This window comes from Verticillium alfalfae, genomic scaffold, assembly GCF_000150825.1.
Source record: "Verticillium alfalfae VaMs.102 supercont1.13 genomic scaffold, whole genome shotgun sequence".
NCBI lineage: Eukaryota > Fungi > Ascomycota > Sordariomycetes > Glomerellales > Plectosphaerellaceae > Verticillium > Verticillium alfalfae.
Window position 1 is genome coordinate 924983 of NW_003315026.1, and position 23030 is coordinate 948012.

The 23030-nt window shown below is 57.0% G+C and overlaps 6 protein-coding genes and 1 non-coding gene across 7 annotated transcripts in view; 4 read left to right on the forward strand and 3 right to left on the reverse strand.

The window, feature by feature from the left end:
• VDBG_08897 (chromosome segregation protein sudA) overlaps positions 1 to 3347 on the reverse strand; it is a gene marked incomplete at both ends in the record, with an annotated part of 3840 nt that extends 493 nt beyond the window's left edge. Inside the window, 4 exons of the mRNA XM_003001055.1 lie at positions 31 to 357; positions 414 to 1862; positions 2006 to 3233; positions 3310 to 3347. Of these exons, the coding sequence (XP_003001101.1) occupies positions 31 to 357; positions 414 to 1862; positions 2006 to 3233; positions 3310 to 3347 (3042 nt within the window). The remainder of the gene's footprint in view (positions 1 to 30; positions 358 to 413; positions 1863 to 2005; positions 3234 to 3309) is intronic.
• A 3062-nt stretch (positions 3348 to 6409) lies between these two features.
• VDBG_08898 (TATA-binding protein-associated factor MOT1) lies at positions 6410 to 12260 on the forward strand (the record flags this gene model as incomplete). Its single annotated transcript, XM_003001056.1, has 2 exons — positions 6410 to 6420; positions 6599 to 12260. The coding sequence occupies 2 exons, from the start codon at positions 6410 to 6412 to the stop codon at positions 12216 to 12218; spliced, it is 5631 nt and encodes a 1876-aa protein (XP_003001102.1).
• Positions 12261 to 12801: 541 nt separating this feature from the next.
• VDBG_08899 (Hsp90 co-chaperone Cdc37) lies at positions 12802 to 14411 on the forward strand (the record flags this gene model as incomplete). Its single annotated transcript, XM_003001057.1, has 5 exons — positions 12802 to 12825; positions 12914 to 13253; positions 13368 to 14044; positions 14101 to 14202; positions 14274 to 14411. 5 exons carry the CDS (start codon positions 12802 to 12804, stop codon positions 14409 to 14411), a joined length of 1281 nt encoding a protein of 426 aa, XP_003001103.1.
• A 2116-nt stretch (positions 14412 to 16527) lies between these two features.
• Positions 16528 to 17673, forward strand: VDBG_08900 (conserved hypothetical protein; the record flags this gene model as incomplete). The annotated part of the gene is made up of 1 exon (XM_003001058.1): positions 16528 to 17673. One exon carries the CDS (start codon positions 16528 to 16530, stop codon positions 17671 to 17673), a length of 1146 nt encoding a protein of 381 aa, XP_003001104.1.
• Positions 17674 to 18055: 382 nt separating this feature from the next.
• VDBG_15189 lies at positions 18056 to 18126 on the forward strand. The gene has a single exon. It is a non-coding gene; the product is annotated as a tRNA-Gly (tRNA).
• Positions 18127 to 18531: 405 nt separating this feature from the next.
• Positions 18532 to 19811, reverse strand: VDBG_08901 (50S ribosomal subunit L30; the record flags this gene model as incomplete). Its single annotated transcript, XM_003001059.1, has 3 exons — positions 18532 to 18825; positions 18985 to 19673; positions 19763 to 19811. The coding sequence occupies 3 exons, from the start codon at positions 19809 to 19811 to the stop codon at positions 18532 to 18534; spliced, it is 1032 nt and encodes a 343-aa protein (XP_003001105.1).
• Positions 19812 to 21001: 1190 nt separating this feature from the next.
• On the reverse strand, positions 21002 to 22785 carry VDBG_08902 (conserved hypothetical protein; the record flags this gene model as incomplete). Its single annotated transcript, XM_003001060.1, has 4 exons — positions 21002 to 21446; positions 21867 to 21976; positions 22062 to 22439; positions 22522 to 22785. 4 exons carry the CDS (start codon positions 22783 to 22785, stop codon positions 21002 to 21004), a joined length of 1197 nt encoding a protein of 398 aa, XP_003001106.1.
• Between the last annotated feature and the right edge of the window lie 245 nt (positions 22786 to 23030).

A 23030-nucleotide genomic window follows, 5' to 3' on the forward strand; every position in this document is an offset into this window, starting at 1 on the left:
CAGTGTAGTTTTCGATGTTGCGCGCTGGACGTCATCCCGACTCTCCGGGTCAATCTGTCGCTTGTCGGTGCGTCGCTGGATAACGAGGCGGCCGTGACCCGCAGGCACGAGCTTCTCAAAGATGGTGGCAAACTCCTTCGACACTTGTTTGAACGTGCGTTCAATGGCTTCGTCCTTGCGCTCGTCGAGATGCTCAATGAGTTCCTTGATGGAGCGCTGCGAAGCATCAAGCTCGGAGCGTCGCTTCAAGAGCTGATCCTGCTGCGAGGTGAAGCTGTTGTACTGTTCGAAGGCCTTCTTGTTGACGTGCTGGTACTTCTTGAGGGCGTTGCGAACTCGCTTGAGCCTCGAATCAATCTGTTTGTTGTCATTAGTCATGTGCACTCGTAGCCATCGGAAAGGCTGTAGCTTACCTGTTTCGAGTCCAAGTTTTCATACTTGCTGAAGTCGTCCGGCAAAACGCCGAGGTCACGGATGGCCTTCGCGGCATCCGCTGCCTGAGCACTGTAGACTGCCTTCTTTGACTGGCTCTTCTCGATGAGGGTTCGTTGTTTGGCCTCCTTGACAGATATTTCTTGAAGATGTTGCTCGTTCTCCGCCTTGCTGACTTCACGGCGAGCAACCTTGCCGCTCAGCTGCTCGATCTGAGTCTCGGTCTCCTGGAGCTTGGTTTCCACCTCGTCCGCGGCCTTCTGGAGCCTCTTGAGTTCACGCTGCGCCTCTTTCAGGTTGCCTGATGGCCCAGACACCGTGTTCTCGATCTCCTGGCTGATGAGTTGGTTCAGCCGCTGTTCAAGGTTCTCGCTGATGTTGGCCTCGAGAATTTGCTTGCGGCGCTCGACCTCGCCCCTTTGCCGACTCGTCTCATTCCACTCTTTTTGGAGTTGGTCGACCTGTTTCTCCAGCTCACTCAGCTGGCGCTCCTCGGCGGGGGAGAGTGCCTTCTTGAATTCGCTCGAGAGTTCGGCTTCGTGAGCAGCCAGAGTCTCTGTGAAATCTTTCATGTTCTTCTCCACCTTCTCGCGGCGTTTGATGGCGGCCTCGAGATGCGCCTTCTCCCGCTCAAGGTAAGCGTGCTTGCTGCTGAGCTGATTTCGTAGCGGGTCAAACCCGCCCTGGAGATGGCGGAGCTTTTGCTCGGCCTTCTGAAGCTCGCCCATGGCCTGTGTGATCTGTTGCCCTTTCTGCTCAATCCGGTGGCCAAGCTCCTCGAGCTGTGACTGCAGATGCTCGTGCGAGTCTCGCGTCTGGTTCAGCGCATGAACCGCTTCCAGACGCGACCTTCCAGGCTCTATGTAGCCACCAGTCATGGCACCCCTCTTGCTCGCCTGATCACCCTCTGGAGTGATGGCATCGACACCGTGACTCCTCGCGTACTGGGTCGCGATAGCCAGGGTGCGGCACACGACAACCTTGCCGAAGACTTGCTGGAAGGCCTTCTCGTATTTGGGGTCGTATCTGATCTTGCTGAGCAGAGGCACGGCGTCCTGTGACCTGGGAAGATTGACTTGGCGTGGCCTCAGTTGGTCGAGCGGCATGAAGGTAACACGACCACCTTTTTGCCTGTTGAGCTGTTCAATGATAAACTCGGACGTCCGCGAGTCTTGCACCACATAGTGGAACAGACTGTTTCCAGCGATCTGCTCGGCAGCCAGGCGGTAGGCCTCGTTCACCTCGAACAGCTCCGCCAAAGTACCGTATGCACCGGGAACGTCCTGCTCACGTTTGAGGCGGCGAATTGTCGCGAGACCACGTTTTGTCGCGCCATCCATCGAGTGGCCCAGCCTGTTCTCGGCATCGTGCTTCTCGTGCAATGCCGTTTCAGTCATGTGTCTGAGCTTCTCCTCATCGCGAGACAGCAGCTGCTTTTCGTCTTGCAAGCAATTGAGGACGTCCTGGGCTTTCGCGGCGTCTTGTTCGAGATCGTCTCTGCGCCGCCGAAGCCTTCGAGTTGCGATCTCAGCTCAGCCATCTCAGCTTCGAGCTGCTGAATCGAGTTCTCTACTCGAGCGACATCCTCGGCGGTGGTCAACTTGTTTGCCTTTTGTGACATGATATTGGTGCGCAAGTCCTCAATTTCGTCTCTCAACCACTTGTCCCTCGCCGCCTTGTTCTTAAACTGAGAGCTGCGAGTCTGCTTGTTGTAGAGGCGAGTGCGAGCGGCCTCAGCAGTGTCCATCTGCAGTCGAATCTCGTTCTCCTTCTTTCTCCGTTCATCATAAACAGGCGTGATCCTTTCGAGCTCGTGTTTGCTGTCAGCCATTTCCTTGCGCACGGCCTTGAGCTCGGCGTCGTGTTGCTGCTGCGCCTGCGCTGCCGCTGACTGCCCGTCGAACAGGTTCTTCACCTTGAGCTCGGACACGGCCTTGTCCTTGGCCGTCTTGCGACGCTCCTCGTCCAGTTGGCGCCGATCGATCTTGAGAAGGTCCATCTCGCGCGTCAACTTGGTGATCTCAGCGTCGAGCTTGGCGATGGTCTTTTCGGCATCTTTGAGTTCGTTGCGGATCTGTTCTGTGCTCTCGAGGCCATTTTGGCGCATATTCTCGATGCGCTCGAGCTGGCTCTGGAAGGCCTGTTGTTCCTGGTAGTACAGGGCGTATTCGAGACACCTGCGGTCCCGATCTTTGTCCTGGAACCCCCGTAGCTCTTCCTTCTCCTCCTCGAGCTCGGCGAGTCGCTCCTTGATGTAGCCGAGCAGCTCGTCAATCTTTTCCCTCTTGTTGTTCGTCTCATTCATAATCTTCAGCGACTCGGCGCGACGGGCCTCGTACACTTGCGTACCGGCAACCTCCTTCATGAGGTTTAGCCTGTCGGATTCCTTCATGTTGGTCAAGGCGCTGACGCGACCCTGCGGAACAATGTAGTAGGGGTTGGACCTCGAGAAGCCGGCAGCCTCGAGTAGGTTGATGACATCGTTCTTGGTGACGACCTTGCGGTCGAGCGAGTACTCGTCCTTCTTCGAGCCAATGGTGCGTCGCAGGATGAGCTCCTTGCCACCGGTCGGGAAGCGGTCGTCCGAGTTGTCAAAGATGATCTCGACGTAGGCCGACATGACGGCAGAGCCGGAGCCCTCGTGCAACAGGCCCTGGCGCTCCTCGCGGCTCATCTGATTGTAGTTGTCGCTGAGAACGAACCGGATGGCCGCGAAGAAGTTGCTTTTGCCGGAGCCATTGCGGCCGACAATGACGTTGGTGCCGGGGGAGAAGGGCTCAATGACTGTTTGGTCCTTATAGCTGTAAAGAGAAGTCAGCGAGACGGGTCTCAGGTGGCTATCGGAGAGGGGTGAAGGAGGGGGTAAAAGGCGCGAACCTCTTGAAGCCTTGAATGATGATCTGCTTGATGTACATGGTGGAGGTCGGCCGGCGCGCCTGAGGAGGCAGCCGATATCGAGCAGTCGCGTCAGTTGATGGGTGTGGTGATGTAGGCGCGGACCTGGTGGCCTGATTGCGGCTTCGTTTCGGTGCGCTTGATGCGAAGTCTCTGGTGGATTGATAGGGTTGAGTGCGACGCGTCGGGCGCGATGGACAGAGTCGCGGGCGCAGGCGCAGGCGCGTGGGCGAGTTGGTGCGTGCGTAGTGGATGCAAATTGACTTCAGCGGGGTCGTACAGTAGATACACAGTCTTTCGACGGAGGTTTACACAGTACCCAGTTGGAGCTGGGACACGAAGAGACCCATGAACAGAGCCTGTTATGGCGACTCGTACTCATCAATCATATCACTCGTATTACCATGTCGGACGGACATGGACTGGTCCATCAACCGGTGGCACACAAAGCAGGGGTCGGGGCAGCGTCCTGATGGCTGGTGAGTCAATGGAAACTCTCACCACAGTGTGGCTTATGGGTACCATCGAGTTTGCATGCACATATCATTCTACATAAAGCCTTGGGTCCCATCATTCTAGGAAATGCACGTACAATCTACGAGCCATAGACGGCCAGCATTGATTCAGAAGATGCGAGCAGCTTTCAAGGACTGTCGAGCGGATGCAGATGGGGGATAGCTCTCCGCTTGTGCCTGATCGCCGCCGCGGGCCAATTTATCTGGCTCGATCAGCCGATCTATCTGGGTAGGTTTGGGACTGCCACAATGCATCAATCGTCAGCGTGGTTTCATCCGCCAGTCATCCTTGCTGGCATGGCTGGCAGAGGCGAGTAACCAAGTTTTTCGACACAGCCTCGTTTGCCGTGTTGTGGTGGTGATGTGTCTCCAATCACAATGGAAACGCCTTTCCAGGGCTTCCGGTCCTTAGAACTGGCCGTTGAGTCGGCCATGTGGATCATGATCCAGAGCTTTGGGGAGCATGGACCACAAGACGACATGTAGATCTGCGACCTGCCGCAGGTGCCGACATGAAATCATCATGTCGATGCCCGCTAACGAGGACGTGCAATAGCCAGAAAATCCCCTTTGTTCTTGTTCAATCTTGGACTTATATGACTGGCATTCGGCGGCCCATACTCGACGGGTGGATGGAATGCCCGTTGGATGGGCCTGTCCTGATTGATGACAGGCGTTGGAATTCTGAGGGCCGAAGTGGTGACAGGGCCAGAAGATTGACGTTCCGAGACTGATCCGCGATGGCGTGCCACTGGGCCGCACTGGGATGCCTTGGATGCCACTTAGGGACAACCGGCGCTGCCCTGAACCCTCCTAGTGTGCGCCAAGCTTTACCATCCTCGACCCCACGCCGCTGGATGCCACGTACATCAATTCTGGTTTGACCACGGGTCTTGCTTCGAACTCCTTGGGATGTGCACAGCTTGCCTGCATCGTATACCGTGGACGACAGCCACCAGCACGGGTCGTTGTGCTTCTGACAGTGTTGGCAAAGTAGTCCTGTCTACGAGTGGTGGAAACGTGCCTGCGAAGTACCTTCAGCTGCAGAGATACATTGGTGTCGGTAGGGCGGCACACAAAACCATCTTGCCGGGTCAGTCCGGAGCCAACGGATGTTCCAGCAGCACCCAAGGCAAGGCTGCAAACAGCCTATTGCAGCGCATGTGTCAGGCTGGCGAACCTGGACGGGTTGCACATGCAGGCAGGTACATGACTGTCTTCTGAACTCCGCAACACTGCCGGATCTTGTGCGGGAACAGGACGCGGTATGACCAGCAAGCACCTGAGAAGCTGGATGGGACAAGTGAGGGTCAGAGTTTGAGTTGTTGCAGGTACCTTCGTCAGGGATGAGAACCATGGTACCCCTGGACCCAACCTCCACCATCTGCGATGAATGAGTGAGGTCAAGGAGCTCCACCTCGAAAAAAGGGACAGGGCCAGGACCCAGCAACGCAGGAGCCCCGTCGCCGATCATGCTCACCATCACGGCAGCCCCGTTGGCTGCAATGATGGGCGTAGCCATGCGACAGGCCAACACCCCCCGACTGCCCCATGTCGCGCCGCGATGCGATGCGATGTGATGCGGTAGGTAGTGTCAGTCAAAAAGTCAGAATTGATGGACGATACCATGAGTGCATTGGAGTCATGGCTGATCGTGTCAGCTTCTGATGAATGTGCATCGATTGCTGGGAAATAAGAGAAAAAAGCAATTGCAGGAGATGGAAGAGAAAGATCAGAGAGAAGAACCAGGAAATACAGATGCCATGATGGTAGCAAGACCAGACCGGCAGGCAGGCACAGGCAGACAAGAGGCAGCATGTCCTGTCAAAGCCAGGCAAGGAAGGAAAAGAGAGGCAAACCAACAAATGGCAGGTGGGCCTGGGGATGACGCTAGCCTGTTAAGCGAGAGCAGCCGCCGTGCACTTCGCGTGAAGGAACGTCCATTGGTCTTTGGACTGCTCCACGATCAAAAGTATAAAAATACTACCCAGATACCTGTGCCATATTTGACTGCTCCTCCACCCACCCCCCAAGTCCCGGCCACTTGCTGTCGCTCTTTTTCGCGACTGCTGCACCAATCCCCACCTGCTGGCAGCTGCACCCAACCCCGATTGCGACCACTCAACCGCGACATCACAACCCAACCATATTCATCCATAATCAAGTCCTCGACGCTCGAAAGACAGACTCATCGAGAACGCGCATCTGGAGGTCGCAAAGTATCATTCCGGTCTCAAACCTGCGACAACAAATTTTCTTTATGATAGGTAGCACTATGGTGCTACCTGCGTGAGCGTGCTTGGCTTCCTCTCGCGACGCGACAGTACCTGCTTGGTACTTTCGTTCAAACAACCACAGACTCATGTAAGCCACCTTTTTCTGCATATCCCCGTTTGCCCCTTTTCATTTGTGCCTCTGGCCTTTGCCATTGCCTACACACAACCTCAATATATACATATACTGTGTTATTGCCTTTCAACCCGAACGCTTAGCATGAAGCTCACACATTGACAGACACCAGATAGCCTCATAGAATGAAGTTTTTCTGAGTTCACTCAAAAGTCATCATGGCATCAAGGTATGTGCTTCTCTTGAACAGCCATCTCTTTGCAAACGCTAATCAGTAGACAGACTCGACCGGATCGTCACGTGAGTTCATTCGCGTTCAATGCTCTCAGAAGCAACCCCCTCTTCTCGAGGGTCCGCTTCTCTTTGCACCCAGAACTCTACCTTAGAATTCATCTAACACTTTGCAGGATCCTTGAGACGGGAAGCACTCGTCTCATTCGAGACACGGCCGTGAGCCAACTTGCCGATTGGCAGAAACAGCACCCAGACGAGCTCTTCAATCTTCTTTCTAGGGTTGTTCCGTATCTTCGTCACAAAGACTGGGAGACCAGGTCAACAGCAGCCAAGGCCATCGGCAAGATCGTTGAAAATGCCCCCTTTTACGATCCCAATGAGGACGAGGACGATGTTCCACCACCAGCGCCCAAGGACGATGAAAATGGCGCGGTGAAGAAGGAGGAGGAGCAGGACTCGTCCTTCGCCGAAGACGAGCTGTTCAAGCTGGACTCACTGAACCTCGATAACATTCTGAACTTTGGCCGCGAACTGGTCAGAGGCGGCTCCGTTGAGTACAACCTGGCGGCGTTGGACCCCCAATCTCGACTTGCTCACCAAAAAAAGACGTTGAACGGACGGCTCGGACTCCTAGGTCGGAGATTTGAGGACGAAGAGATGCCCATCATTATTGAGAAGGATCCCAGTCCATCGACACCACACGACCACAGCAATGGTAACGGCCTGTCACGGAGCGACAGCAATGCTGCTGGGCAGGGCCAGTCCACAGAGGAGTCAGGCTTGAGCTCACGACAGCTCAACGTTCTGAAGCGCAAGCGGAAGCGAGAAGCCCAAAAGGCTGCCAAGGGTGGTTTTGGCGATTTGTCCATACGGAGGACGGCCACTGCAGGCTCTGAAGGCCTTGCAGACGATACGCCCATGCCCGAGGCTGAATCAAAAAAGAGCGACTACTTCAGCTTAGAGCGACCCGCAGATGTTGATGAGGACACCAAGGTTGTCAGCGAGTTCAAAGGCCCCGTTCTGCCTATCAAGTCGGAGCTAGAAGCCGAGGACACCATGGAAGGCACAGAATGGCCCTACGACAGGTTGTGTGACTTTCTCAAGATTGACATATTCGATCCTACCTGGGAGACACGTCATGGAGCGGCCATGGGCCTTCGCGAAGTCATTCGAGTACATGGCGCAGGTGCAGGCAGGATGCGGGCCAAGTCGCGCCAGGAGAACGACAAACTCAACAAAGCATGGCTCGATGACCTCGCTTGCAGGCTGGCCTCTGTGCTGATGCTCGACCGCTTCACAGATTACAGCTCCGACATGTCTGTTGCCCCAATTCGGGAATCTATCGGCCAGACTATGGGTGCCGTGCTTCGCCACGTTCCGCCAGAGTGTGTGCATGATATTTACAAGGTCTTGTTCCGCATGGTCATGCAAACCGACCTAAGCGTCGGCAAGGTCTGGGCTGTTTGCCACGGAGGCATGGTTGGTCTGAGATATGTCGTCGCAGTCAGGAAAGACTTGCTCCTCGAGGACGGCGAGATGATCGACGGCGTCATATCTGCTGTTATGAAGGGCCTTCAGGACCAAGACGACGATGTGCGTTCCGTCAGCGCAGCAACACTACTACCTATGGCCCAGGAATTCGTCACCATGAGGCCTGCCGCCATCGATGGCCTCATCAACATTGTCTGGGGCAGCCTCCAGGATCTAGGTGACGACCTCAGCGCCAGCACAGGCAAGATTATGGATCTCCTTGCCACGCTGTGCAGCTTCCCCGAGGTGCTGCAGGCAATGCAAACATCCGCCGACACAGATGAGGAACGGACTTTCAACGTTCTTGTCCCCAGACTCTATCCTTTCCTCCGCCACACCATTACTTCAGTTCGACTTGCTGTTCTGAAGGCTCTGATGACCTTTATTGGGTTGGAAAAGCAGCGTTCCAGTGGATGGCTCGGAGAGAAGCTTCTGCGACTTATCTTCCAGAACGTATTGGTCGAGAGGGATAGAGAGACTCTCAAGATGTCCCTAGAGGTCTGGTCGTCACTCATTACATCTCTCGCCCAAAATCCTACAGAACTTGCCGACGCCGCGTCAGTTGAGCCCATGATGCAACTGGCTCTACACCCCATTGGCGTGTCTCGCAATCCAATTCCTATGAATGCCACGCTCTTCCAGAAACCCTCAGGTGGCACATATACAAATGCCGCCATGCCCGTGGCCCCAGTCAGGAAAGCGGCCTCGCCAGACGGAGAACGGGCATCTAAGCGTCGGCGGAAGTCCACCAAGGTCGATGATGCTCCTGTTGCCACTCATACTCACGATGTCGACGGCCACATGATGCAAGGCGATGTCGACCTTGTTGGCATGGATACCTTGATCCGGTCGAGAATGTCAGCTGCAAAGGCCATAGGCTTACTCATGGCGCACATTCCTGTCGACAGGCTTGTCGAATACGAGCAACATATTCTACCTGCTCTTGCTTCGCCCTTCTCGTCGACAGAGCTCACTGCATGTGTTGTCATTGAGGAATACGCAAAGAACTGTGCCGGCGAGGTCTCGCCACGCTTCACCAAGCCAGTGCAGAGCATTATCGAAACAGAACGACCCTCCCACTATAGGGATCTAGTCAGCTACATGCACCGCGTGCGGTCTCAGTGCTCACAACTGCTTAACATGTTTAGAGACCATGGCAAAGTATCGAGCAGCAAGCTGCCCACCCTCGCTGTCGTCGTACAGGGCGAGGCAGAAGCCGGACCTGGCGCGTTCTCGGTCGCTGTGGCCGAGAAGGTCGTCAACGAGGACTTCGACAAACTCAAGAAGGCTATGTCACCCGGCCAGCGTCTTGTTGCAAGTCAGATGCTGGCTGAGTCCCGAGATGTTACAACCACAGCCATTACGGATGCAAAGTCAGCAAAAGACGCCAGGGATGTGCGTGTCAAGGCTGCCGCTGCCTGCGCACTTGTCGCCATCAAGGCGCTGCCCAAGAAACCCAGCCCCCTCATCAAGGGCGTCATGGACAGCATCAAGACTGAGGAAAACCACGAGCTTCAAAGCCGTTCTGCCAACACAATTGCAAGACTCATTCAGCTCTTCACCGAGATGGGACGCAAGGGCCCTGCTGAGAAGGTCGTATCAAATCTCGTCAAGTTCTCTTGCGTTGAGGTTGCCGAAACTCCAGAGTTCCCCGTACATGCAGCCAAGACGAATTGCATCTTGTCAATGCAGAAGGAGGAAGATAGGGTTGACCATCCTGACGCTGCGAAATGGGCCAAGGAAGCCAAGGCAGCGCGCATCACGCGGCGCGGCGCAAAGGAGGCTCTCGAGATCCTGTCAAGGAATTACGGCGCCGATCTGCTCACTACCGTGCCTGTCTTGAGGGTGTTTATGGAGGAGCCCCTTGTCAAGGCCTTCTCGGGCGATCTGCCCGCCGAAGCAAAGAATGCTGAGGAGACTTTTGGCCAGGAGATTGTGGACGCCATGTCCCTCATCCGAACCCTCATGCCAACTATGGACAAGGCGATGCATCCCTTTGTCATGGACATGGTACCCCTGGTCATCAAGGCGCTGCATTCCGAGCTTTCCGTCTTCCGCTACATGGCAGCGAAGTGTATGGCCACGATCTGCAGCGTTATGACGGTCGAGGGCATGACCGCGCTTGTGGAAAAGGTCTTGCCCTCGATCAGCAACCCTATCGACCTCAACTTCAGACAAGGCGCGATTGAAGCGATCTACCACTTGATTGCTGTCATGGGCGATGCTATTCTGCCATATACCATCTTCCTCATCGTGCCCGTCCTGGGCCGCATGAGTGATTCGGACAATGAGATCCGTCTCATCGCAACCACATCGTTTGCTACACTCGTGAAGCTTGTGCCTCTCGAGGCTGGTATTCCAGACCCGCCGGGGCTGTCGGAGGAGCTCCTCAAAGGACGAGATCGAGAGCGTACGTTCATCTCCCAACTTCTCGATCCCAAGAAGGTGGAACCGTTCAAGATCCCAGTTGCCATCAGAGCTGAGCTGCGCTCTTACCAGCAAGATGGTGTCAACTGGCTCAACTTCTTGAACAAGTATCATCTGCACGGTATTCTCTGTGACGACATGGGTCTCGGCAAAACGCTTCAAACCATCTGCATGGTTTCCAGCGACCATCACCAGCGCGCTGAAGAGTTTGCGAAGACTGGCGCCCCCGATGTTCGGCGACTCCCTTCGCTCATCGTTTGCCCGCCTACCCTCTCGGGTCATTGGTCGCAGGAGCTGCGGACCTACGCTCCCTTTCTGACCGTGACAGCCTACGTCGGCCCGCCTAGCGAGAGAAAGGCTCTGAAGGACTCGCTCGACAAGACGGACATTGTGATCACCAGCTACGATGTGTGTCGCAACGATGTCGACATTTTGGCGCAGTACAACTGGAACTACATCGTTCTTGATGAAGGTCACCTCATCAAGAATCCAAAGGCCAAGATCACCATGGCAGTCAAGCGGTTCCCTAGCAACCACCGATTGATTCTGACGGGAACACCAATTCAAAACAACGTTCTCGAGCTTTGGTCCCTGTTCGACTTCTTGATGCCAGGTTTCTTGGGAGCGGAAAAGGTCTTCCTTGACCGGTTCGCCAAACCCATCGCCGCGAGTCGCTTCAGTAAAGCTTCATCGAAAGAACAGGAAGCGGGTGCCCTGGCCATTGAGGCCCTGCACAAGCAGGTGTTGCCCTTCCTATTGCGACGTCTTAAAGAGGAGGTGCTCAACGACCTCCCGCCCAAGATTCTGCAAAACTACTATTGCGACATGAGCGATCTGCAGAGGAAACTCTTTGACGACTTTACTCGAAAGCAAGGTAAGAAGCTCCAAGAAGAAGCTGGCAAGGACGACAAAGAAGCCAAGTCACACATCTTCCAAGCTTTGCAATACATGCGCAAACTATGCAACTCGCCAGCTTTGGTAATGAAGCCAGGTCACAACCTCTACGACGACACGCAGCGTCTGCTGAACAAGCAGGGCACCAGCCTCGAGGACCCAGCTCATGCACCGAAGCTGACGGCCCTACGCGACCTTCTTGTGGACTGTGGTATTGGCGTCGAGGGAGCCGAGTCAAACGATCCCTTGTACCAACCCATCAAACCGCATCGTGCACTGGTGTTCTGTCAGATGAAGGAAATGTTGGACATGGTCCAGAATACGGTTCTCAAGAGCATGCTGCCCAGCGTGTCCTTCCTCCGACTGGATGGTGGCGTCGAGGCCAACAAGCGACAGGCTATTGTCAACAAGTTTAACCAAGACCCTTCGTACGACGTCCTTCTCTTGACGACGAGCGTCGGTGGCCTGGGTCTCAATCTGACAGGCGCTGACACTGTCATCTTCGTGGAGCATGATTGGAACCCTCAGAAGGATTTGCAGGCCATGGATCGCGCCCACCGAATCGGTCAGAAGAAGGTCGTCAACGTGTATCGTCTCATCACACGCGGCACGCTTGAGGAGAAGATTCTGAGTCTGCAACGGTTCAAGATTGACGTGGCGTCGACAGTCGTCAACCAGCAGAACGCAGGCCTGTCGACAATGGACACGGATCAGATTCTCGATCTGTTCAACATGGGTGACACCGGGCCAGGTCTTATCAGCGACAAGCCGAACCCGATGGAAGGACGAGAAGAGGACATGGTGGACGTCGAGACGGGTGATGTGATCACCAATAAGCCGGGCGGTAAGAAGGCCTGGATGGACGATCTGGACGATCTCTGGGACAACCGTCAGTACGAAGAGAGCTTCGACCTCGACGGCTTCTTGAAGACGATGCAGTAGGACGTGGCCGACGGTACGGCGAGGGACACCAGCCTTGCCGGGAAAGGATGAATGGAGTTTTCTGGGTCAGGGGCCCGTGTTCGTGGAGAACCAAAGGGTCGGCGCTGTGGCTCCTAGCTCTGCTTGAGAGGGATTGCTTTTGGTCGTTGGCATGGCTATTGTATGTACCAACTGTAACAATGGACGGGAATGGGGTGGTGGCGAGCGATATATTTGACACGTCTGTGGGCGATGCTTACCATGGCTTATATCAATTAACGTAATGATGCGAGAGCTGCTCGCAAGAAATAACGGGAGAAAAACCGGGACAACTGCATCTCGTTGATTTGCACCTGGACATTCACAGGTTGACTACAGAAGAGCTGGGATGGCGATAAGATAAAGGTAGTGGTGGGGTACGATCCTCACTGCCTGCTCTCTACCGTTCCAGTACCCCGCTATGGGTTTTGGGAGGTGCCCACCGAGAACCTTCCATGACTGCAGCTGTTGCTGCTGCTTCCTCCTCTTGACGTTTCTAGATGAAGACTACCGAGACCACGAGGTCGAACTCATCACGAACAAAGAATTGAACAAGACCACCAAAATGCCCGTGGACTACAGCAAATGGGTAAGTAGTTTCCCCTCCATTCCACGCCCCCAGGCCTTCCGACACGTAAACGACAAGGCAAACTGACGGAGCCCCCTTCATGGTGCAGGACGCGCTGGAGCTCAGCGACGACTCGGACATTGAAGTGCACCCCAACGTCGACAAGCGGTCCTTCATCCGCGCCAAGCAGAACCAGATCCACCAGGAGCGGCAGCAGCGCAAGCACCAGATCGAGACGCTCAAGTATGAGCGCGTCATCAACGATGGGCTGATGCGGCGCATCTCCGGCCTGCTGTCGGCGCTCAAGGCGCACGCCGCCGTGGCCGAGACGCGCAACCCGGGCGAGGTGGCGTTCCAGGCCGTCATGGAGTCGGCGGGGCGGCCCGAGGACGACCAGCCGCCGCCGCGGCCCCGCGGGCGTGCACACAGAGTCGGAGCCCGCTGCCGTCGTACTCCAAAAATGATGGCGACGCTGCTCGACCAGGTCAGCAGAGCCTCGACGAGCGCGGGCTCACGGACACCGGTACCAGGGCATGATTGACGCATCGCGAGCATCTCAACAGGTCGAGGGCCTGCAGCGCAGCTCGTCGTCAAGCTGGCGGAGCTCGAGAAGAGAGGCGCAAGATCACGAGCGAAGGGTACAGGACGGCTTCAACAGCTCGCACGTGGCCAAGGCGCGCCGGGCGAGGCCAAGGACGGCAAGAAGCAGGAGGTCGAGCTCCTGAACCCCAACTTCAAGGGCGGCGCCGCCGCCGGCGCGCCGTCGGCGTCGACCGAGAGCTACGGCGACGACGAGGAGATCGAGGCGTCGCCGGCGGCGCAGCTGTTTGCGCAGATCCGCGCCAACGACTACTCGGCCAGCCTGTCGTTCCTGTCGAAGCACCCGGAGATCCTGACGGAGCGGGAGACGGACGGCCTGCTCGTCATGGCCTTTGACGCGGCGCTCGAGCGCAAGGATGACTGGAGCCGGCAGTGCGTGCACCAGGCGCTGCTGCTGCAGTACTGCCGGGCGCTCGGAAAGGACGGGCGTCGCCATGTTTCTTCAAGCGCATCACGACAAAGGGCCACCAGGGCGCGGGAGGCTTTCTACAAGGACGTCACGAACACGTACGCGCGGCATCCGGACGCGGGCCCCCCAGATTGTGGCCGAGCGGGCCAAGGAGCCGGCCGAGGGCGTCGAGCAGATCCACTGCACGCTGTCGAGCGGGCACGGAGATCAAGATCGCATCCGCCGCGGACAGTGAGGAGGTCGAGGTCAAGGAGGCGCGCCTGATCTTTGAAAGCTTCAGCGACGAGTTCCGCAAGGCTCTCGAGACGGGCAGCCTCGACAAGGTGAACCACGTGCTAGGGAACATGACGGTGGAAGCGGCCGAGGACGTCGTAGCCAAGCTCGGCGATGTAAGTTGAACCTGTTGGGCTCTGTTGTCATGGTTTCCAGTCTTTCTTACTAACTCACGCGCGCAAAACAGGCCGGCATCCTCAGTCTCGAGGAGCAGATTATTGATGCTACGACCGAGGAAGGCCGCAAGGCACTGAAGGAGATGGAAGCGGCACAGACGGGCACTGGCGCAGGCTCAGAGTCAGGCTACGCCCCCGATCCGGAATAAAGGTCCGCCCACCACATAGGTGACAGCGACAGGGAGCTATCGTGGCATCGTTAGTCTCGTATCCAGAATGCATGCCAGTTCAAGCACGGTCCAGTGATCGGGCAACCATGGCCGAAAGAGAAAGCAAGCTATGAAAAAGCTTCTTAGCGGAATTACAGATAGTTCTTCTGGGAAGTTGCAAATTGGCCAAAAGGGGAAAACAATCATTGTCACTAAATTGCAGCATGTTTGCCTCCCTGGACACGACGCAAACTCTATGTCGTGACGTGGCCAGTGAGCGGGAATCAGTTTACATGAACTTCATGGGCATATCTGAGCGCTGTTGGCGTCTGGACTTTGTCTCAAGCATGATAAGAAAGCTTGTGCTCTCAAGATTGGGGGGATGGTGCGCATAAGCTTGGCCCAAACGCCAAGCGGGAGCGGGCGTCGATCTCGACTGGCGGGGAGGGATTGATCGTCGGGCAACTGCCGTGCAAAGGGTGGCAGTTGAGTCGAACGAGTGCATAGGGGCTCGACTGATGACCGTGGATGGTTCAGGCTGTGGTTGATCAGCTGTCAGAGGATTCAAGGTTCGCGGTGATTATGTTTGATCTGCTCCGACCTCGCATTTTTGCACACGTAGCCCGGGCCAGATAATGAGCCAGAACTGGCGCGGAGGTGCACTGCCAGGCTATGTGTGGCCTCGAGCTTGACCACGACCAGTCGACGAAGCCTTCCCGTGGGTTAAGTAAGCTGAAGCTGGTTCAGGCGCGTAAAAATAGCAACGGCGCCAGTACGAAACGCCTTGTGTGTGGTGTGCTGAATCACTGGATTACTGGATCGCTGAATCACTGGATCATTGAATCACAGGGCGGTGATAGGGAGGTGCTGGAGGGGCGAAGGCGAGGTCGAGGGGGGAGGGGCAAACACGCCAACCCCCACTCTTTTCTTTCCCTTTCAACATCAGGCACCAGGTTTTGCACACCACAGATCGTGTCATGCAATGCACTGCCCACACCTACGCCCAATACCCATGATACGAGAAGCTGCATACCTGACCGCAGAGGGAGACCCGGAGACCAGTGGCCAGCGATGTGACGCAGTGAAATGGGGTGCCCTGTCGAATCGGCGGCTTCGGCCTCCACGGCAACCGAACCGTGCAGCAAGAGGGCACCCCCCCCCTGGACGACCAACCTCTGATCGCCAGTTTCGAGAATACGAGTGATGGGTGTTTCCCCTTTGCTATGTCATCATGATCGACGACTTGTCTGCGGGTCAGCCTCTCGATATCCAGGGAAAGAAACCGCTCACGACTGCGGTGGATTGCTATGGGACAGCAGCATCAGGTCCCAAGGTGTGTTCTCGATGGATGGATAGATGGATGGATTGGTGCTTGATCATTCCGTCGACCGACATCGAGGGCACGTCGTCAGTCAGCATGGGTTTTCTGGTTGCGCGTTGTTTCACCCCTTTGACCCTCTTTGCTCGTTGCACAACCTCGAGGGGGCGCAGCTCTCGGGCATTTTCTGACGACAGGCGCTGAGGCCGAGGCCCTCTGTTTTGCCCTCTAAGGATCCTACCTACCGCGGGTGCCTACGTACCTAGGTACCGACGCAGCACTGTACCGAACAAAGATACCCAGCATCCGCCCACACGCACACTTGGCCCCGACGCTGGTTGCGCGGCCTGGTGGGGCTGCTGCGGGCAGAAAAGATGCCAGGGGTTTGTGGCCACTGAGGATCCACCCGTCGACTCGGCCTGTCGAGACGACGGACTCAAGCACTCAAGGCACTCAAGGCCGCCGGAGGCCCTTATGCGTCAAAGGGTCTGAAGAGGGGGGCCCCCCTGTCGCTCTCCGAGGCTGGGGCGATGTGGTTACGATCCCAGGATTCTGGATCGACGCACCTGGCAAGCTTTCACGTCCCTTTAAAGAAGCCCTGCATCCTTTATTCCTACGCCGTGTTTCCGCTTTGGGCTTTATTTCTTCTCACAGCATACCGAGCTTTCCATCGTTTTGTACCTTTGAGTTCGCTCTTTTTCTTCGGTGCCCGTCTTCGACTTGCTCGGAAGACACTCACAGATCTACCGCACACTGCACGCAGCACGCAACACCCAGCACGCAGCACACACGCCGCCCATGATGCTCCCACCCTCACTCTCTGCCTGGCTGACCACGGCTGTCGTGGCCTTGTCTGCCTCGACAGCCTGGGCCCTTCCTCAAGATGGCACGGCCGGAACCTCAACGTCTTCAGCAGCAGCTGCTGCCACTTCAGGATCTTCTTCGTCGACCGCTTGCAACAATTCGCCATCGCTATGTAACAGGGCGTACAACAATGTCACTCACATGGGTGCGCACAATGCCGCCTTCCTTCGCGATGAGGCCACGGGCTTCTCCGTCTCCGGCAACCAGTTTTTTAACGCTACCGTCGCCCTCGACTCGGGCCTGCGTCTTCTCCAGTCTCAGGTTCACTTCCAGAATAACACGCTGCGCCTTTGCCACTCCAGCTGCAGTCTCATGGATGCCGGTCTTCTCGAGGACTGGCTGCGGCCCATTAAAACCTGGATGGATGCCCACCCCAATGAAGTCGTCACCCTGATTCTCGTCAACTCGGATGATAAGGACGCCGCTACCTACGCCTCGGCCTTTGAAGCCTCCGGCCTCTCGTCTCTCGCCTACGCTCCTGAGACGCCCGGCGCCACCTCCACCTGGCCCACGCTGCAGTCTCTCATCAACGCCAACACGCGCCTCGTCACCTTTGTCACCAACATGGACGCCTCCACCCAGCACCCCTACCTCCTGCCCGAGTTCACATACGTCTTCGAGACGGCCTTCCAGGTCACGGCCCCCACGGGCTTCAACTGCTCCCTCGACCGCCCGACGACCATCTCCTCGGCAACGGCCGCCATGGGCTCCGGCCTCTTGCCGCTGATGAACCACTTCATGTACGAGGCCGTGTCCAGCAGCATCCTCATCCCGGCCGAGGGCCTCATCGACTCCACCAACAGTCCCAGCACGAGCGGCGTCTCCGGCGCACTCGGCGCCCACGCTCAGACGTGTCGCAGCGACTGGGGCGTCGCGCCCACCTTTGTCCTCGTCGACTTTTACGACAAGGGCCCCGCGCTCCAGACGGCCGACCAGTTGAACGGCATCTCGAACCCCGTCGGCCGTGGCGACGTACCCGCCTCCACGAAGAGCGCAGCCAGGACCACGGGCCCGCCGAGGATGGGCATGGAAACAGTGGCGCTGGTGACGTTCATGGCAGCCGCCGTCTTCCTGTTCTGATATTTTTTTTAATGTTCATTCACGGTTGGTTCTGGCCTCATCTTGGCATGATCATAGCGATGGCGTTCTGGGCGGGGTGGTTCATCTCAACGAGATAGTTGGGACTTGGCACATGGTGACTTTTACATACTGTGGGCATAGCGCATATAGATGGATAGATCAAGCCCATACGACAACATGGACAAATTGGACAACATGTACAAGCAGCTCGCAAGATTTCGTCCCTCAATGTGAAGTCATGGCATGTCTGTCGGAGCGTTCTTGTTCTTTTCCAGATAGGCTGGCTGGTGCCGGGTTCATGCCTACTTGTGAAGCCGAAGGCGTTCCAGACCTTGCTACAGAGATCAAGTATCCATGGAGCGGATCCCAGATCATCCAACAAGCGTGAATGGTTTAGTGGTAAAATTCTCCGTTGCCATCGGGGAGCCCTGGGTTCGATTCCCAGTTCACGCACAGCATTGATCTTTTGCCTTTTGCATCTCAATATCAAACCATGGCCATATTTTTTGCTCGCATGCATTTTCTAGGTGACGCGACGGGTGCATTGGGTCGAGTTGGTGCCTGTGATGGCGAGCTTTACATGGACCTCTCTGCACTGGTATCCTGTGTAGCATTTCTAGGTTATGTGTGACAATTCAAGCCTTCAGGGAGAACCATGTAGAACGACACTTCGGCATTGGTCGGGTGTTGAGTTCTGCTTTACATATTGCCCGACTTGCCGCCAGCCGTTCATCACCATCCTCAAATCACCCATGTGGCCACAGCACAGCAGCAGGCACCCCCCAGGAACAGCAGTCCTTTGCACAATGTTATACATTTAGTAGGTATGATACAGACGCCCACGTGCTCTTCCCCCGTCTACCTGTCAGCCAGCATGTTCCGCACGCTGTGGTAGTACTTCTCGTCGACGCTGGCCTTCAGCTCCTCGGCCGTCAGCCACTTGAACTCGGTGTAGCCAAAGGGGTTGCCCTCGAGGTTGGCCTGGCCGGCCATGATACGGGCCTTGAGGAAGAAGGTCTTCTCGCCGCGCTTCTGCAGCGAGCCGTCCTCGCCGAGCGCCGGGCGGACGACGTGGTGCGCGACGGGCACGCGGCCCACCATCCACGTGTTCATGTCGAGGCCGGCCGTCTTGTCCATGACCCTCTTGGCCGTCTGCTACACGTTAGTCTCGCGTGTCTCGATGGACGGTTGCCTTTCCAGGGCATATCCGTAGAGTGGGAGAAGGGGGGAGAGAAGGGAGAAGAAAGGGACGACCTTCCTCGTGCAGGTGCTCATTCGTAACCACCGGCCGCCGCGGGGAAAAAGACCAACGGCCCTTCCTTGCCCCTGACGGACGAAGGTACAGCGTCCTGTCGAGGGGGGCGGTCGAGGCCCCCCGACGTTGCCGGTGCGGTTCGCCTTGGTTGACGCGGCTCTGGGGCGCCTCAGGCGCCGACGCGCTCCTCGACGGGGATGATCTCGGCGTCGTCGCTGACGCGCATCGTGGCGTCGCGGAGCAGGGCGTCGTAGACGGCGGCGCGGGAGCTCAGCGGGTCGCCGGCGGCGAGCTCGTCGTCCCAGGCGCGCGCCGACTTGCCGTGGTAGACGCCGAGCTCCTTGGCGACGGTGCCCTTCGCGGTCGCGGACCTTGAGGTTCCAGTCGATGAGGGCCGGCGTGTCGGGCTTGAAGTAGACGGACGTGACAAAGGGCATGCTGAGCCGCTCGTTGAGGCGTTTCTGGTAGAAGTAAAAGGCCGACTCGAACGCCGTCTCCTCGGCCGTCAGCAGCGGCGCCCGCGTCAGGATGATCCGGGCCTGGATGCGGTAGTGGGACTTCCATGCTGCTGCTGGGGTGTTCGCTGGCTCAGAGGGGGTCCGTGTCGTCGTCGGGGGGAGGTCGATGGGGCGTTGTTGCCGTCGAGGGCGGCGCCCGGCGGCGCCTGAGTAGGCTCGCCAAGGGTTCGGGGCTCGGATCTGGAGACCTGTCGTGGCGCATTGTCGGCACAGTCTTGGGGACGATGCTGCCGAGCAAGTTAGGAATGGGGTCAACGGAGGAGGGGAGGGTGTTTTCTGTCGGCTGGACGAGGAAGCGGCTAGGAGAGTAACATACTCCGCAGAAGGCCACGAATGGCGAGAGCGCCCCTACTTGAAGCTGCCATTGTGATGTGTGGGTGGAAGGGGGGGAGGAAGAAAAATCAGGTGTGTGATGCTCCCCTTTTTTCCAATACCGATGGTACCACTTCACCTCGAGGCAGTCAAGATTGAACTTTTTTGGTGTCGCAGCTCCCAAAGCCAGAGCCCAGCTTTCGGAACGCGGTACGTATCGCGCCGGGGGCTGGCTCTCTGCCAAACCAGAAGCGGCTTACCTAACCACCGGCTCAACCACGGGCGACTGTCCAGCCTCAGGCACGCACCGAAACCTACAGGCGGGCGAGGGTTCACTCCCCATATCTCGTCTCCAGCCCCTCCCTCTGCTCTTTCTTCCCTTTCTCTCCTTTTTTTTTTTTCTTTCTTCAAGGCACCATTTACCTTATCGTCAAGACCTGTTCCACCTCCAGAACGTCCTGATCATTTACGAGTGCCGAGAACGAACAACGCAGTCTTTTTTCGCTAGCGGTACCTGCCGTTATTTACGTCTACCGGGTTGCTGTTAGATAGATACTGCTAACATACTATTCCTCGTTCCGTGATTTCCGCCGTGCGGTCTGTGGGACCGCCCGCTGCATGCCCCTTCGCCTGATTTTGGTCGACAGCTGGCTCCAATGATTCATCGATGCCTGTATTTTATCTCATCGATTCCCATCGCTGCTTGTTCGCAAAAAAAAAAAAAAAAAAAAAAAAAGCCGTGGAGAGTGTGACGCCGCGCAACTCGGAGGCCTGCCTTGGTTTGTGGGCCAATCTGCTAAATCCTCATGAACGCACAGATAAGACTCGTCGCGGCCCATGGTCCTCAGATGTTACACCTGTGCACAAGAAGCATCTCAAATTTCGGGTAGCAGTCGATTTATCTATCTTATGTATCACATACGACTCGGACGGTCACCGAGGCCCACCACGGAGCCGCGAATGCAAAGCCTTGAGTCCTCGCCGACCATGTGGGAAAATACACACAATCCAAGCCAAAGTATTGACGCCGTTCCACCAGTTTTCTTTCAAATCTCAAGGCCCGTTGGGGCCGGTTGGGGCCCGTGTCGCCCAAGGGTATCTAAATGCCGCCTGCGTTGCCTAATGACCGAAAACGCCTACCATATCGTTCGTCTCAAATGATCCATTCGCTCTGTGGAAGACGCCACCCAAGTCCGCACAAGTTTATCCGGCTGAGCTCGTCCGATGCACCCTCGCCGATCGGTCATGCCGGAATGGCTTGCTGAAGAGCAGCCACGGCCCGCGTCACTTCTTCCTTGGCGCGAGCCTCCCACTGCGCCTTGTCTTCGGCCATGGCTGGGTCACGGAGTCCATCATAGAGCTTGCGCGAGACGTCGCGGTTGATGTTGCTGTACTGCTCGGCGGTAATCTTTCGGTCTTCAATGTCCCAGTGGGGCTTCAGCGCAGACTTGACGAATGCGCTTACCCGCTCCTTCTCCTCCCTGCTTAAGTCAGATGCGGGGGAGACGACCTGGGATCGTGGTCGCGTTGGGGACGATGCAGCTGGCCAGGTCGCCGGGCCGAGGCTGGCGAATGTCAGAATGGGTGTGTCGGTGCTGGCGGGCGCGACTTTCAGAGTCGCTCGTGTCGCCTGCTTGGCGATTTGGCGAGTAATTCGCTTCGGATACACGGCTCCACATAGAGCTGAGCTGATGCATTCGCGAGTAAAGTGTGAGTGAGCGACAGACTCCGTGAATTTCCCACCGAGGCCGTGAGGCGAAGTTTGTTGCGACGACGCCTTCACACGTTGTGCGAGTTGAAAAAAAGAGCCGGGCGTTTTCCTCGTCTGATGGCGTGCTCATTTCGACCTCTTTCAACAAGGAGAGAGGAAAACTTGGTGCCCGCCGTGGTTGCCCCGAGTTGGCACGGGATTTCTTCGCCGACCCCATTGATTGGGGAGAAGGATGGTCCTTTTTCCCCGGAAACGGCTGAATTTCCTGGGGGTTGGTTGGGCGGAAGTCCCCCTTAGGAAGGAGCAAGGAGCGGGAGCAGGAGCCGGGAACGGCCAACAGGGGGCAGCCGCCACCGCTGCCGCAGGGCCTTAAGGTCCCCGACCCCCGATGCCTCACCCTGAATCGGCAATCTGCGAGTGCGAGGGCGTTTGGACTTTCGCTCCGGTCTCTGCGGCGGCGGCGGCTTCGCGGGAGACGTCGATGCAGACCGGGACTTTCGCTTTCGTCTGTTGGGAGTCACCGTGCGATTGCTGCTGCTGCTATTGTTGTTCGCGGACTGGCGAGCTCTATCCAAGGCGCCCCACGCGAGACGTTCTCGGCGGTTTCCTGGACAGGCTGCACGATGTCTAGGCGCTCGCCTATGGCGCGGGGGATGCTTCGGGCAAATGTCTCTCCAGCACCTTGTCGGCTGGCGATCTGCAAGCGCTGTTCCCACTCGCGGTACTCACGAGATTCCCGCTCACGCTGCTGCTGCGTGCGGCGGAAACCCTCGAGGCTGTCGTCGTCTTCGTAGTTGTCGAGGTCGATATCGGTGGCCTCGAAGATACGCCCAGCGATCTGGCCCCAAGCGCCTTGCCACTCGACGGACCGTGCCTGGCGCCTCGCACGCCTCTGACGTTCTCGTGTGCGCACAAATGGTCGGCGGTGGTTCGTGCTGGGGCGATCGCCCGCACGTCCGAGTCGGACGTGCTGTCGGAGGCAGCCGCAGGTCTGAATATGTCGACGCACTCCAGGCAATCACAAGAGAAACGGAAACGTAATTCAGACCAACACAGTGGGTGTGGTAGGCGGCGTCGCAGCCATCGCAGAGGAGCAGGATGTCGGGGCGTTCTGCCATGCCACAGATGGGGCATGGCGTCTCTTCTTCGGGCTCCTCTTCCTCTGGGTTTTCTTGCAGCCACTGGCGGAGATCGAATTCGTGCGTTTGTTTCTTGTCCTCGACGGAGTAGAGGTCGATTTCGGGTCCTAGAGAGAAGCATGGTGGGTTAGCAGGGCTGCTGTCGAGTGGGTGGTGCGCGAGGCGGTGCTGGTCCATACCATCTAGCTCAGCTGACAGACTGATTTCGTTGAAGGTCGTGCGACAGATGGGGCAGGTGTTGGAGTTCTTTGCCCAGCTCCTGATGCAACGATCGTGGACAATGTGATTGCAGCCCACGAGCGTAGCAATCAGGTGGTTTTCGTCCGACTCAAGCAATTCGGGATCGACTTTGATAGGCGTTGCTGGCTCGACGGCAGGTTCTGACGCTCCAGGCGGCTCCGAGGCGGACGCTGTTGCGGAGG